At 46.7% G+C, this 14,120-nt stretch overlaps 2 protein-coding genes across 3 annotated transcripts; one reads left to right on the top strand and one right to left on the bottom strand.

The window, feature by feature from the left end:
• Nucleotides 1-6,808: 6,808 nt before the first annotated feature.
• Nucleotides 6,809-8,660, top strand: LOC115540180 (G-protein coupled receptor 4). Its single transcript, XM_030351260.1, has 2 exons — nucleotides 6,809-7,311; nucleotides 7,571-8,660. Exons 1-2 carry the CDS (start codon nucleotides 6,952-6,954, stop codon nucleotides 8,114-8,116), a joined length of 906 nt encoding a protein of 301 aa, XP_030207120.1. The 5' UTR covers nucleotides 6,809-6,951; the 3' UTR covers nucleotides 8,117-8,660.
• A 95-nt stretch (nucleotides 8,661-8,755) lies between these two features.
• LOC115540179 (uncharacterized) lies at nucleotides 8,756-12,048 on the bottom strand. Of its 2 annotated transcripts, none has more exons than XM_030351258.1 (3): nucleotides 11,687-12,048; nucleotides 10,969-11,233; nucleotides 8,756-10,722 (listed from the first exon to the last, which is right to left on the bottom strand). In XM_030351258.1, the coding sequence occupies exons 1-3, from the start codon at nucleotides 11,857-11,859 to the stop codon at nucleotides 10,048-10,050; spliced, it is 1,113 nt and encodes a 370-aa protein (XP_030207118.1). In that variant the 5' UTR covers nucleotides 11,860-12,048; the 3' UTR covers nucleotides 8,756-10,047. The 2 variants fall into 2 exon arrangements, with proteins under 2 accessions (XP_030207118.1, XP_030207119.1); XM_030351259.1 differs by having other exon boundaries at nucleotides 11,737-12,046.
• Nucleotides 12,049-14,120: the final 2,072 nt, after the last annotated feature.

The raw sequence follows: 14,120 nt of genomic DNA, 5'->3' as shown, positions 1-14,120 counted from the left end.
CCGATGATATTGCTTTTGACACAGTTTCACATCCTTGCAGTAACGCTACGTCATTCCTCAGAGACAGCAGATGTAATCGTTATTGAGAGAATAAACAATCGTAACTAGGGGGCACAGATACAGGAAGTGCGGGGGACATGTCCCCTGTGTACCCCGCATCCACTACGCCCATGACTATAACAATCAGTTGTTGTTGGGATATGTAAAAATAAATGGATAAAGTAAAACTACATTGGAATTTTTGATTAAACTTGCCCATTTGATTTTAATCCCAAAACGTAAAGTGATTACAAAAGGCCCAGCGACCGCGCGGGGCTAGCGGGGGCTTAAGCCCCTCCTGATAATAGAGCCCCCTCTAAGCCTCCCCTCCCAAACCTTGTCCTTTTGTGATGAAAAACAACCCAGAGAGTTTATTTGAAAAATCCTATTTGTTTAACAGTGACATATCCGGGGACCTCTTGAGACCGATTGAGTGGCCTCTACTGGAACCGTCACCTTACCGTGGTGGAGAGGTTTGCATGTCCCTGTGAACCTGAGGGCTGTGTTGTCTGGAGCCTTGTGCTCCTGGTAGGGTCTCTCATGGCAGAGTGGTCTCAGGTGAGGGGCCAGACTAAGGCCCCGTTCACACGAAGCCGAAACGGGCGAAACCGTTACGGTTTCGATCTATCCGGTTTCGAAGTATCTCCGTAAAGACGAAGCCAAGCGAAACCGGGTAGATCTGCAGAAACGCTGTAGTACACATTCCAGGCCCATAAGGGGCGCTGCTTCTGGTACAGAAATCCAGAAGAAATGAAATAAGAAGAAGAGGCGAGCATGCACATAAAGGCTGCCCTTATGCGCACGCTCGCATGTGATTTCTGAAACTCCGCGGGCTTAAGAGCCATTGGCTAGGAGGTCGAGGGGTGGGGCGATGACGTCATGGTTTGCGGTTTCAGTCGGTTTCAGGCGTACACACGAATCCAAAACGAAACCGGGTAGATTTGAAACCACCTCCGAGGGTGGTTTCAGAAGTTTGCGGTTTCGGTCAGCGGATTCGCCAGCTTCGTGTGTACGGAAGGCCGAACCGTACAAGACCTTTGCGGTTTCGCCATGAAATCGGCTTCGTGTGAACGGGGCCTAAGAATGGTTCAAAAACTCCAATGAATAACATAAGAAGAGGAGATGTGACCCGGCCCGGAGGAAGCCCGGGGCCCCCGTCTGGAGCCAGGCCCAGACGGAGGGCTCGATGGCGAGCGCTTGGTGGCCGGGTTTGCCACGGAGCCCGGTCGGGCACAGCCCGACCAAACTACGTGGCACCCCCCCTCTCTTCATCCCATGGGCCCACCACCTATGGGAAGACCCGTTGGGGTCGGTGCGCAGCCACATGGGTGGCAGTGAAGGTCAGGGGTCTCGACGGACCAGACCTGGGCGGTAGAAGCTGGCTCTGGGGACGTGGAACGTCACCTCGCTTTGGGGAAAGGAACCGGAGCTTGTTAGGGAGGTGGAGCGCTATCAGTTAGATCGGGTGGGGCTTACCTCCACGCACAGTCTCAGCTCTGGTACCGTACTCCTGGATAGGGGTTGGACTCTATTCTTCTCCGAGTTGCCGAGGGTGTGAGGCGCCGGGCGGGTGTGGGGATACTCATAAATCCCCGGCTGAGCGCCGAGGTGTTGGAGTTTACCCCGGTAGACGAGAGGGTCGCCTCCCTGCGCCTAAGGGTTGTAGGGGGGAAAACTCTGACTGTTGTTTGTGCGTGTGCACCAGTTTTTCTGGCATTCCTGTGGAGGTTGGGGGCATTGAGCCGGAGTGGGCAGTGTTCAAAGCCTCCATTGCTGAAGCTGCGGTGGCTAGCTGTGGCCTCAGGGTCTTAGGCTCCTCAAGGGGCGGTAACCCTCGGACACCGTGGTGGTCAGGGAAGCCGTCCGATTGAAGAAGGAGGCCTTCCGGGATATGATATCCTGGAGGTCTCCTGACTCGGTTGCAGGGTACCGAAAGGCTCGAAGGGCTGCAGCTGATGCCGTGTCGGAGGCTAAGCAGCGGGTGTGGGAGAAGTTCGGAGAGGCCATGGAGAAGGACTTTCGGTCGGCACCAAAGTGTTTCTGGAAGACTATCCGGCACCTCAGGAGGGGGAAACAGGGAACCATCCAAGCTGTGTACAGTAAGGATGGGACTCTGTTGACCTCAACTGAGGAGGTCGTTGGACGTTGGAAGGAACACTTTGAGGAACTCCTGAATCCGAATAACACAAGGTTGATGGTGTTTCGTCGTCAATTTCCCTGGTGGAGGTCACTGAGGTAGTCAAACATCTCCGCAGTGGCAAAGCCCCAGGGATTGATGAGATCCAGCCAGAAATGCTAAAGGCTCTGGGTGTTGAGGGGCTGTCATGGTTGACACGCCTATTCAACATCGCCCCGGACATGGAGCTACGCACCAGCTCTTCACTCTCGCAAGGATCCTGGAGGGGGCCTGGGAGTATGCCCATCCAGTCTACATGTGTTTTGTGGATCATGAGAAGGCGTATGACCGGGTCCCCCGGGAGAAACTGTGGGAGGTGCTGCGGGAGTATGATGTAAGGGGGTCTCTCCTCAGGGCCATCCAATCTCTGTACTCCCAAAGCGAGAGCTGTGTTCGTGTCCTCGGCAGCCAGTCAGTTACGTTCTCAGTGGGTGCTGGTCTCCGCCAGGGCTGCGCCTTGTCACCAATCCTGTTTGTGATATACATGGACAGGATATCGAGGCGTAGTCTCGATAACCCCTCCCCCTAGTGGTGGGGAGGGGTTGCAGTTCGGTGGTCTGAGGATCTCATCACTGCTTTTTGCAGATGATGTGGTCCTCATTGGATCATCGGCCTGTGACCTTCAGCACTCACTGGATCGGCTGGCGGCCGAGTGTGAAGCGGCTGGGATGAGGATCAGCACCGCTAAATCATGACTCTTAGCAGGAAACCGGTGGATTGCTTACTCCGGGTAGGAAATGAGTCCTTAGCCCAAGTGAAGGAGTTCAAGTACCTCGGGGTGTTGTTCGCGAGTGAGGGTACTATGGAGCGTGAGATTGGTCGGAGAATCGGAGCAGCGGGGGCGGTATTGTGTTCGCTTTACCGCACCGTTGTAACGAAAAGAGAGCTGAGCCGCAAGGCAAAGCTCTCGATCTACCGGTCGATCTTCGTTCCTATCCTCACCTATGGTCATGAGGGTTGGGTGATGACCGAAATGACAAGATCGTGGGTACAAGCGGCCGAGATGCGTTTTCTCAGAAGGGTGGCTGGCGTCTCCCTTAGGGATAGGGTGAGAAGCTCAGCCATCCGTGAGGAACTCGGATTAGAGCCGCTGCTCCTTTACTTAGAAAGGAGTCAGCTGAGGTGGTTCGGGCATCTGGTAAGGATGCCCACTGGGCGCCTCCCTTGGGAGGTGTTTCAGGCACGTCCAGTGGGGAGGAGACCTCGGGGAAGACACAGGACTAGGTGGAGAGATTATATCTCAACAGTGGCCTGGGAACGCCTCGGGATCCCCCCGTCAGAGCTGGTCAATGTGGCCCGGGAAAGGGATGTCTGGTGCCTCCTGCTTGAGCTGCTCCCCCCGCGACCCGAACCCGGATAAGCGGACGAAGATGAGATGATGAGATATCCGGGGACAGTTCCAGCCAGGAACAGGACACCAGAAACAGGAACTGTCCCAAGAAACCGAGGACAGCTGGTCACCATACACTAGCTCCACTAGCTCTATAACTACCTCTATCACTAGCTCTATCATTAGCTCTTTCACTAGCTCTATCACTATCTCTATCACTATCTCGATCTGCATCTGGATCACTAGCTCAATCACTAGCTCTATCACTTGCTCCATCACTAACTCTATCAACAGCTCTATCACTATCTATCAATAGCTCTATGAATAGCTTTATCACTATCTCTATCTCAAACAAGAATCGTCTATCTTCACCAGCTAAAGCTCTGTGTCTTGTTCATTCTCAATGAGATGTGTATTTTACAGCGCTGCAGGGTGAGGACTGGGCAGTTGTGTGTGTGTGTGTGTGTGTGTGTGTGTGTGTGTGTGTGTGTGTGTGTGTGTGTGTGTGTGTGTGTGTGTGTGTGTGTGTGTGTTTGTGTGTGTGTGTGTGTGTGTGTGTGTGTGTGTGTGTGTGTGTGTGTGTGTGTGTGTGTGTGTGTGTTATTGTGTATATGTGTTATTCAAATAACTTTTCTTCTGACACCCAGATCTCCAGGTGAAATTTTCCATTCCTAACCTCTACTATCTCAGCTGAGCAGTCCTGGAATGTCACAGTGTTTCTGACATTCCTGACCCTACATCATACACTTTGGTCAGGAGTGGACGGCTAGAAAATGAATGTGTATTAGGGGTAAATTACCTCTGAAGACAGCTCTTCATGTGCTGTCGATACAAACATCTGTCCTCTGCTTTAGTGTGTAAATCAACTCAACAGTGCACTGACATCATGCCAGAGTAAAGAACTACATGTACATTTAGAATGAATGGACGTTATTTAATATAAAAAATGACATATAACTGTTATCAGATGCTCTAAAGACCCCCTCAGTGACTGTGAGTCCCTCTTGGGGAGATACAAGAAAGACACATACAAGGTTTCAAGCTCGATACGTGACCACCATAACTGTCATGAACAATGTTAGCGCAGTGAAAAGTAGCAATTATCAGGAGGCTTGTACCGTCTGGACAACCAGCTAAACTCCCCTCAAAAGCATTCTCTGTCTGTTTGGATCATCTGAAGTGATTTATGTAGAAAAGTGTAAAACGGCAATAAGTAGAAATAAAGAATGTGAATACTTCTCATCGGTTATTTATACAACTGTACATTTATACATGAACTTAACCAAATACATATTTTCACATACGAGTAAGGATTTGGCAGGTACGTGTTAGTTTGCTAGTAAAATAGTTTTAAACTATATTGCAGGGATATCAAGTGTTCAGGAATTAACCTAACTGATGGAATAAAGATCAATATGAAACAAGTGTTACATAAAAACACTGAATGTTTTTACCAACAGCCGATTCCCTTTTGAGGACAGAAACCCAATGGATTGCATCTGGGATCTGAACAACAAAAAAATAATTCTGCTGCTTCATCTGCAAATACCTAGAGTATTCCCCTTACAAAGGTACCCACAGAAATCGGTATCCCCAAATCAATCAGTCGTTCTGAAAATATCCATACAATTAATATGGGGAACATTCTGGTGTTTGTCTGGAACATGACTTGTAGGTTATGTAATCCCCGATGTTCATTAGTAACCTCATATGCTGAATTTCTCATTGTTGCCTTGCTGCTCTGCTTGCATCACCTGTTTACGCTTGCATCAGTGAGGTCAATCTCGCCGCGGGCTGAGATGAGCAGGAATAAGCAAGCATGCTAACGGGCACAATGTGACATGGTGCCAGCCTGTATGCCCGTAAGCCTTCATTAAACCATGGTTCAAATATATAACGCAGCAAATATTTGGACAACATCCATGAGATTATTACTGTCTTGCAGGAATCCCGTTTGTGGAAAGGTGAATGACTATAGAGACGTTTATCAAACATAAAGGCCTCACTGTAGTGATGGTAACTATTCAGCACATGTATGCGTTGATTTCTCAGCTCCCCATTGGCTGAGCAGGATCTTCCTGTACTGGATCCCAGCCTTGTCACCTGGGAACCCTGATAAAAGTCCATGGCCCCCAAGAGAAGGGCATCATTCCATGAGTTTGGTGACTGGAGGACCACTTGGAGAACGTAGCCGAGTTTTGGACACCAAGTACGTTGTCAAGGTAAAGGGCATCAATTTGATCTTTGTCTCTTGTTGGTCTACTGTTGTAATCAAACAACAATAATCTCTAAAACAATACATTTGAGACCGTTTTTACAATAATGTACAATATACAATAATGTACGTGATGTGGTGGGTGTAAAAAGATATTGTCTCGATAAAGTAGGTATTGACATGCGGATCATGGTAATTGGAAAGGCTTTAGGGAGTTGATGTCAAGAGGTCAAAGGTTAATGGTTGTAACAGAACACACAATTTGATATGAAAATTATGACGAGTGATTCATTTGTAAATCAGGTGGTCCCGGACGCAGAGCATTCTGTTCTTATATTTCTCACAATAAAAAGTGTAATAATGAACTTTTATCCAATCCAAGGTTCTCCAACTAGTTTGTTGCGACCATAGAGCGAAGAGGTTCAGCAAGCGGTTTGATTTTAAAAAGAAGGCTTTTAATTCTGAACTTATTTTTAACTAAGTTTAAATGAAGGTCCATAAACCAAAAAGCTCTTCCTCACATAATTACGGGTTGCTTATTTAATCTGCATAATTAGAACATGTATATGCAATACCGCAATTTCATCAAAGCTTTGCACAATCTTCAACCACCTTATTTGTAGGCTACTCTCACACTAGCTCATTAATAAAGGTACCTGCTTTGAACTTCCTCTTATCTTTTTGCACAGGGGTGTTCTCAGAACAAAATCCATCAATGTGAAAATGTCGACTCTGGTCAGACTTCAGTGTCTGACCAGTTATTGACGTCACGTCTCTCTCGCTCTCTTTTTTAATCAGATAAAAAATGCTGCCAAAATAGGTAAACAAGCAATTTACAAGAAACTTCAATTAATGTTAAAGAATGAGAGAATAGATGACATCAAATCGTACGCAAAACGTTTCAGACAGATTTCGATAGTGACAAAGGAGGTGACTGATCCAATCAAAGGTGCGGGTCCTCAACTGGAGGGTTCCGGATAATGTTCCGGTGTTTCGCCGTATTTCAGCTGTAGGAATGCACAGGAAGAAATGTATGCAAATGCTGCTCGTTCTTCAGTTCATTTTTTAATTGAGTGATGAAGAAAAAAAACACTTTCATGTGTCTTCCCCCTGCTCGTACTCCTCTCTGTTATCACAGCTCCTATATCCCCCATCTCGCGCCTCCTAACGTCTCCCCTCCCTGCCTTTGCCATGCTGAACTCCACCACCGAGGCCTACTCCAACTCCACGCCTCCGCCCGGCCCCCTGCTTTGGTACGATCATGAGGCGTGCGCTCCGGCGCCATACAGCTTCCTCTTCTACTACGGGGTCAAGGTGCTCAACCTGCTGGTGGGTACGCCCTGCAACCTGCTGGTCTTGTGGCAGATCGCCCGCAAAAAGAGCGACGCCACCACATCTGATACGTTCTTCTTCAACCTGGCAATCTTGGACGCCTACTTCTGCCTCATGACGCCCATCGAGCTGGCCAACCGGCTCTACCTTGGCCACCCCAAGATAAGGAACTTCCAGCGGTTTGCATACGGCGTCAAAGACTTTGCAACCTTCTTCCTGGTGAGTCCTGATTGACAGGAAGTTTGGATTGACAGGAAGATCGTTTGGTGACTGCGTAACTAGCAAAGTTTCAAAGTTTACCGGTTCCATAGTGGGTCCATAAGTCAGTGGTTATATTTTTATCGAGTGCTGTGCAGTAGGTATTGCTTCCGGCTAATAAACAATGTGGCTCGTAGCAAACAAACTTGGCTGAGCCTTGTTTCTGTGTCAGCCATGAAATAAATGAATGAAATCCCAGTCACCTGTCCCCCCCCCCCAGGTGTGCATCTGCCTGGACCGCTACATGGCCGTGGTGCACCCGGTGCTGTTCACCCGTATCCGTGACAACAAAATCCGGGTGGGTGTCTCGGTGGTGGTCTGGGGCCTGATGCTGGGCTATGGCATCACCAAGAGCCTGATGCAGGTGGTGAGTGCCGCTCAGGTCTTCAGCGGGCTCGTCCTCGCCGCCTTCATCCTCATGGTGTTCTGCAATGTCTCCATCCTCTGGGTGCTGCGGCGCTCTGTGGCAGGCAAGGAGGAGATGCACCCGGTGAAGAAGAAGGCCTTCAGGATGGTGCTGATCATCCTGGGTATCATCGTGTTCAACTACCTACCGCCGGTGGCCCTGCTGCCCTTTGCGTCCTACTTCTCCTTTGTGGAGTTCCGCTGCCGGGTGAGCCCCAGCGTCTTCTCCCTCATGGACGCGAGCAGCACTGTCGAACCCCTGCTCTACATCACCAAGATGGACATGAAGGACAACGGCAGCGGCGGCTGGTGCTGCCGGCGGCGGGCAGCCGCACAGACACCACATGATGTCAAGGTCTGAGGGAGCACCTTTGGATCCACTTCCTCTGGGATCCACTGAGCCTACAATTCACTTGCTCTGGGGTCCACTTCCTCCGTGATGAACTTCCTCTGGGCTCTATTTCACCTGGGATCCATTTCTCGGGGATACACTCCCGTATTGTAGACTTAATCCCAGATCGACTTCCTTTGGAATCTGTTTCCTTTAATAGAATCAACCCGACACGGAATACACTTCCTATAAATTCCACTTGTTCATTCCCCTGTCTGAACAAGAACGGGGCAGGGAGATTTGCACCAAAGGGAGGACCTCTTTGGTGTCCACAGGGCATCCTCTTCCCTCTCCTCTTCAGAATGAACATGTTCATTCTGCCATTTGAACATGTTCATTCTGTCTCCCATTGAAGATGAAGCTATGGTGCCCAAACCCCTCCTCCTAACTCCTCCCCCAAGAGTTCTGTTGCGTTTTGTATCAGTCTCAGAAATGCCTGAGGCTGAAACTTTGAAAGAGGTTCAGCCCCAGGCTATAGCTTGTTTGAACGATGGTAATGAACAGCTTAGCCAATAATTACTCATGCTAATTAACGGTTATGGTTAGAGGGCCAATTAGTAGCCGGGTAATAATAGGACATTGCACCTTCTATAAAATAATGAGATCACAAAAGTGATGTTCTTTATTAACCCCCAGTAGGGAACTTTTGCTCAAGTGCAATTAATTAAGTAAAATATACAGCATAAGCCTTCAATATCTTTATAAACAGCATCATCATATCTTAAAACATACTTTTTTAGTTCAGCTGTCTTATCTTTCTCAGAAGTCTGGAACCTCTCAGTTATTATGAGTTATTAAGGGGCGCAGACGAAAATGCCTATTTACGGAATTGGATTGACCTACCAACCGATCCGAGCAACGAATCTTGTGGCACATCAGGGCCACAAGATTCGACATCTTAGTTGTTTATGTGCCTCAACTGCAATCCCTTAGGGCACTCCTCTGTAAAGTTATTGTATCAAGCCCGCCCCATATAAGATAATGGCGGTGATTGGCCTGACCCGGACCAGATCTTGTGGAAATTTTTCTGAACGGAAGGGGAGCTGGACGCATATGATAGAGCGAATATTACACTAGCTTGGCAAAAAAACAAAATGGGTACATTGCTCTAATTCTACCACCAATTGTGTCTCTTTGATTCTAATCTTTGGTTCTTGTGTTTTCTTCCCCTATTAATGTATGGTTTTCCTTGTGGAGTTTTTTGTATCATTGCCATTTTTCAAGAAAATTGTATAAATAAAATTTGATTTGAATTAGTTTAAAATTCTGAAATTAGCCAACCCTTAGCCAATGCACAAATGCAACTAAAATCATCAACCCTAGAATACCGAAATGATCGATGGTTACAGACTTATATTGTTTGTTGTAATTCAGAATACAGTTTTTATGCAACTATATATAGAAGTGTAGTAAATATGAATACAATTCATTTGCCATTTCGTCAATGTAGTTTAAAAATAACGTTTTGCTTACTTACATTTAATGGCACATATAGCAATGAAATACAATGAAATGAAATTTTACATTGGATATCTAGAAGAAAATTGAAATACATTGTCTGACACAAAATAAATATTATTAGAACAGTACAAAATTATTCTGTAAAAATTAGAACAATACGCATATTGTATAATATAATCTATCACATGTATGTAGCAGATACAAGGCGTACATGTTTTTGACAAATGGTACACAATTGGTACACAAGCTCCTCAGAATCAAGATGTGCATCATCTTTTTCCTCCCTGGTTTTAAATGCATTGTTCACAATCATAATCAAAAGGTATTCACAGCACGAACCGCCGGATCCCAGCAACCATCCTTTCCCAGCAATTCTATAGTCCGGCACTTCCATAGAGCATGTGCACACAATAGTTCTCTAGCTGTTGAGGGGGCTGAGGTTAAAGTTGAGTGATTTGGTTGTGGATCTCCTTCAAACTCTCCAGGCTCGCCTCGGGCCCGTCCTCTGAGGTCACGAACCCGGGGTACGTGGAATGGAACTGGGCCGGGCGCGGCTCCGACGGGGTATCGCCCTCCCCAAATGCCGACAGAGACGACAGCAGCGGAATCAGCTTGGCGTGAGCGTAGTCGATCTCGAAGCCCTCAAAGATAAGCCCCACGCCCTTGGCTTCAAGCCCCTCCCCTATAAGCGCGGCTACCTGCCGGGTTGCCAACGCCAGAGCCTCATAATCCCCCCTTTCCAACCGGAAGATGTCGGAGGTCAGCGGCCGCCGCGGAACGACCACGGTGAGCCCGGGGGCGTTGGGGAAGGGGGTGAGGAAGGCCACGTGGCCACGGTCCTCCCACACACGCCACTGGGGCTCCTCGCCACGCACAATGCGGGAAAACAGTCCTGGGTGGCCAGGGTCCTCACCCAGGAAGGTGAGGTCTGCGGGGGCGTCTGGAGAGGGCAGCCCAGTCCGGACCTTTTCTTGGATGTCAGCCAGATGGGCGTCACTCCAGCGGGGGCCACTCTTGGAGGTGCAGAAGCCAGGGTCAAAGGGGCAGTACTCCTCCTTCGCGGCCAGATGGGGGCGCCACTCAGCATCAAGGCCGTGCAGTGGAAGGATACGAATCTGTGGACCCAAACATGCATATATTCATTCCAACTTAATTGGGCAATTTCATTTGAATGTACTATTTCTTCCTCCTGATTTATTTTATTCTGGATAGTTTTCTAACTTAAAAGAAGAATTAAGTGACAGAATGGACAGAGAAGTGATGACAGTAAAACAAGAAGAAGCTAATAAACAAACCAATAGTACAAAAATGAATGAGCAAACCATTGAGTAGACCAGATGAGGTTAAAAGGAGTTCTTTACCTGTGCTTGTGTGTTGGTCTGTGGCCTGGTGACCAACGCACACCTGCGTACCCCAAGTCTGTCACAGAGCAGGGCCCCTACTGCCCGGGCCCCCAGCAGCATGGACAGGTACTCGGTCTCCCCTAGCTGGAAGATGCTGGCCTCGCCGCTCCCAGTGGCCCTCTGCTCCAGGATAACAGAGCCAGGGGTCCAGGGCCGCGGGTGCAGGTAGGCTACCAACTCTGGAGACTCCCACACGACGTTGCGGTACCGGGTTGAGGACATCCTACCGACAATGAACAATGAACAATTAATAAATAAACTACTTCGATATCTTGATTGTTTCTTTTTTTTCTAAATATTCATAAGACTGTTTTAACTACACAGACCCATATTTTGAACGACATTTAAGTCGAATTATCTGCAGCACTCTGCAAAATAAAATGACAGTGTTTTGGAAACAGGCTACGCCCACTGCTGTCTATAACCAGTGGACCAACTACCCGTAGCATAACAACATGTTGTGGGCTGGGCTAAGAAGTTTAGTCTACCTGTAGAATAGTGAAAATTGTCTGGAAATATTCTGTATTTTAACGTTTTAACCATTGATAAGATTTCAATCCGACAGGTAGCAGGAAAAACCTCAGAGTGACCAAATAACAACGTGGACAAAGAAAACTATTCCACGACCTGGCCTCTTTTCTAGTTTCTAGGTCTAGTTGCGTTTAACCTAACATACCTTCGAACCAGACACCTCATCAACCACATGAAACGCAGGGCAGAACTGACCTGAGGGCTACTCCCGGCTCGTACAGAAAGGTACAATAGGTATAGACAGCGATCAATGTAACTATGATCGCGCTGATGGTTTGTATCATGACACACTCTCACAAGATCCAGAGCGGAAGTCATTCAAATATTAACCGTGACGTATCCTTAAAGGAGAGGTTGGAGATAAGTAGTGTTTTGAAAAATGTATCGTGTGAGCAGCACGAGTAACAGTTTATTTGCGGTGATCGCGAACTGTCCCGTATCGGTAGCTAAAATTCAGTATTCGCTCTCAACCCCTTTCCTGTAAGTTTGAGCAAAGCTGCACTTCTGAGGCCGGACGCACGGGGGCGCTAAATAGATAAATAAGAGGAGAATGGAAGAAGCTCAACGCCCCATCGGAAAAAAAAGAAGGTATCTTGTAATTATAAAAACCGAACTTATTTCGAATTATAAAATAGTCTAAATCAAATTCAGCAAAGCATGAACTCATTATAAAGGGCAAATCGAAGCGTAAATAAATTAACTATTATTTCAACTATTTATAATTGCTGCCCTCTTGTGTATGTAGTTTTATTACCCTTATTCTGTTTAGCAAAACAAACGACACAATAACGCTTTCACGCAAAACAGAAACATCGAGTCTTCAAAGTGTGTGTTAAAGGTTATTATTGACTGCTGACAGCATTGACAAGAATGAGGACAACCTAACTACTATCAGCTCGGCTTCTAATCTAACTACTCCCACATGCAGGCCGAGTTTAACTCCCTTTCAGCCCACTAAACCTGATAAGAGTGAGTATGAATACTACACTAGAGCAGCCTGAATCTCAGGCTTCGTTATCTCTCTACGCAACGACTGGAACGGTGTGTTCAAATGAGCGTTATTGGGCAGAGGGCGGGGCATGATGGGCCATGTTTCAGATGTTTCAGATATTGCTTTTTCCGCTTTTCGTGAAAAATAGGCCTATATGTTTTATTCTCCTCTCGTTATTTTCATCAGGTTCGTATGGTTCTTGCAGTATTATTTTCGCTCTCTGTCTCCAGGGAGTGGGATCTTTCGTAAACAGTTCGTAGGAAGTAAGACACCAGAAATAGCGTTACACAACGCCGTGAGAAAGCCACAGTTGATGATAATTTCTTGACACCCACAGACAACAGGTAGTTGCCTCAGGAGTCAATCTGGTTGGTCAGGGACATCAGCTACTTCATCTCTTTTGAGCAGAACTAGAAAAGAAGATAGCCTACTGAGCTTAACGTATGTTGGATTGTGAGGAACACTGCAGTAGTAAATGCAAGTGTGTAATTAGCGAGGTCTTATCTTTTTAAATGCGTTGGGTATTATCACTAATAAGCAGCTTAGTACCTGAATCTACAGCACCACATGCTATATTGACACAACAGAGACGTTCAGTTGTTGATAATTATAACAGAAAAAAGCTCAAATAGAGACAAATAGACCTAGAAACGAGTTGATGATCATGTATAGCAAGTTATCTTATGAATTGGAATGGGAAGCCGTTTGCTTCCCATTCCTTCTTGTTATAGAGCATTAATCGGATTGTGACCCAACAGGATTAAAACACTGAGTCACTATAAAGGACAGTGTGTTTTTAGCCAACCATAATATTTGCCAAGTTATTTTTCTAGTAAAAGTCCAGCACACACACTGCTCTGTCTTTCTTTGAGCTGTAAAGTATATTTTGGTTTGACTAAAAGTACATCTTCTCAAATATATTCCCCCTGATTCTCCAGCACCCTTGCCAACACTTCTCACCAATGCTTTTCAGCCAAAGATCAGTACAGGAAATGACAGAGGAGCTCTTGTATGGGCTGGGGTATAGGTATTAATAACAACTAACTCTTCTGTCAGTCGTTTTGTCGTTGGCTCATTCAGAAAAACATATTTGAAAGCCTTGACCGCTCTGCTGGCCTACCCTGGAAACATGGATGGTGAATGAACCTGACCCTAGCTTGCCCTGAGAGGAGATTTGGTTGTTTACATGGATTTTAATCTTGGCGTGTGTCTGTCATGATTCTATTTACGATTAGCTAAACTGCCGTGAACGTTGGTGCACGGAATACCACATTCCTTCATGAGTAGGCATGAAGTCTGTGGTATATTTCCTGAGAAAGAGACTCTAAGAACGACAGTCTACAAGACCATGAAACCCTATTGAGCAGATGGTCTACCGTTGGTTTAACAACATAAACCCTGTACATACAATGGTTTACAATGGGATTAACAGAGCATGAACCCTGTGGACACGACGGTTTACAATGTGTTGACAGAGAAAAATCCTTGTGGACAAAATGGTTGACAATTTAACAGAGCTTAAAGACTGGAAACAATGTATTACAATGTGTTTAATATAGAGCCAAACTATCAAAATCAAGGTTAACAA

Source organism: Gadus morhua, chromosome 3, assembly GCF_902167405.1.
Source record: "Gadus morhua chromosome 3, gadMor3.0, whole genome shotgun sequence".
Taxonomy (NCBI): Eukaryota; Metazoa; Chordata; class Actinopteri; order Gadiformes; family Gadidae; genus Gadus; species Gadus morhua.
Note: the sequence above shows the minus strand (reverse complement) of the source record. Positions and strands in the feature narration are given on the sequence as shown.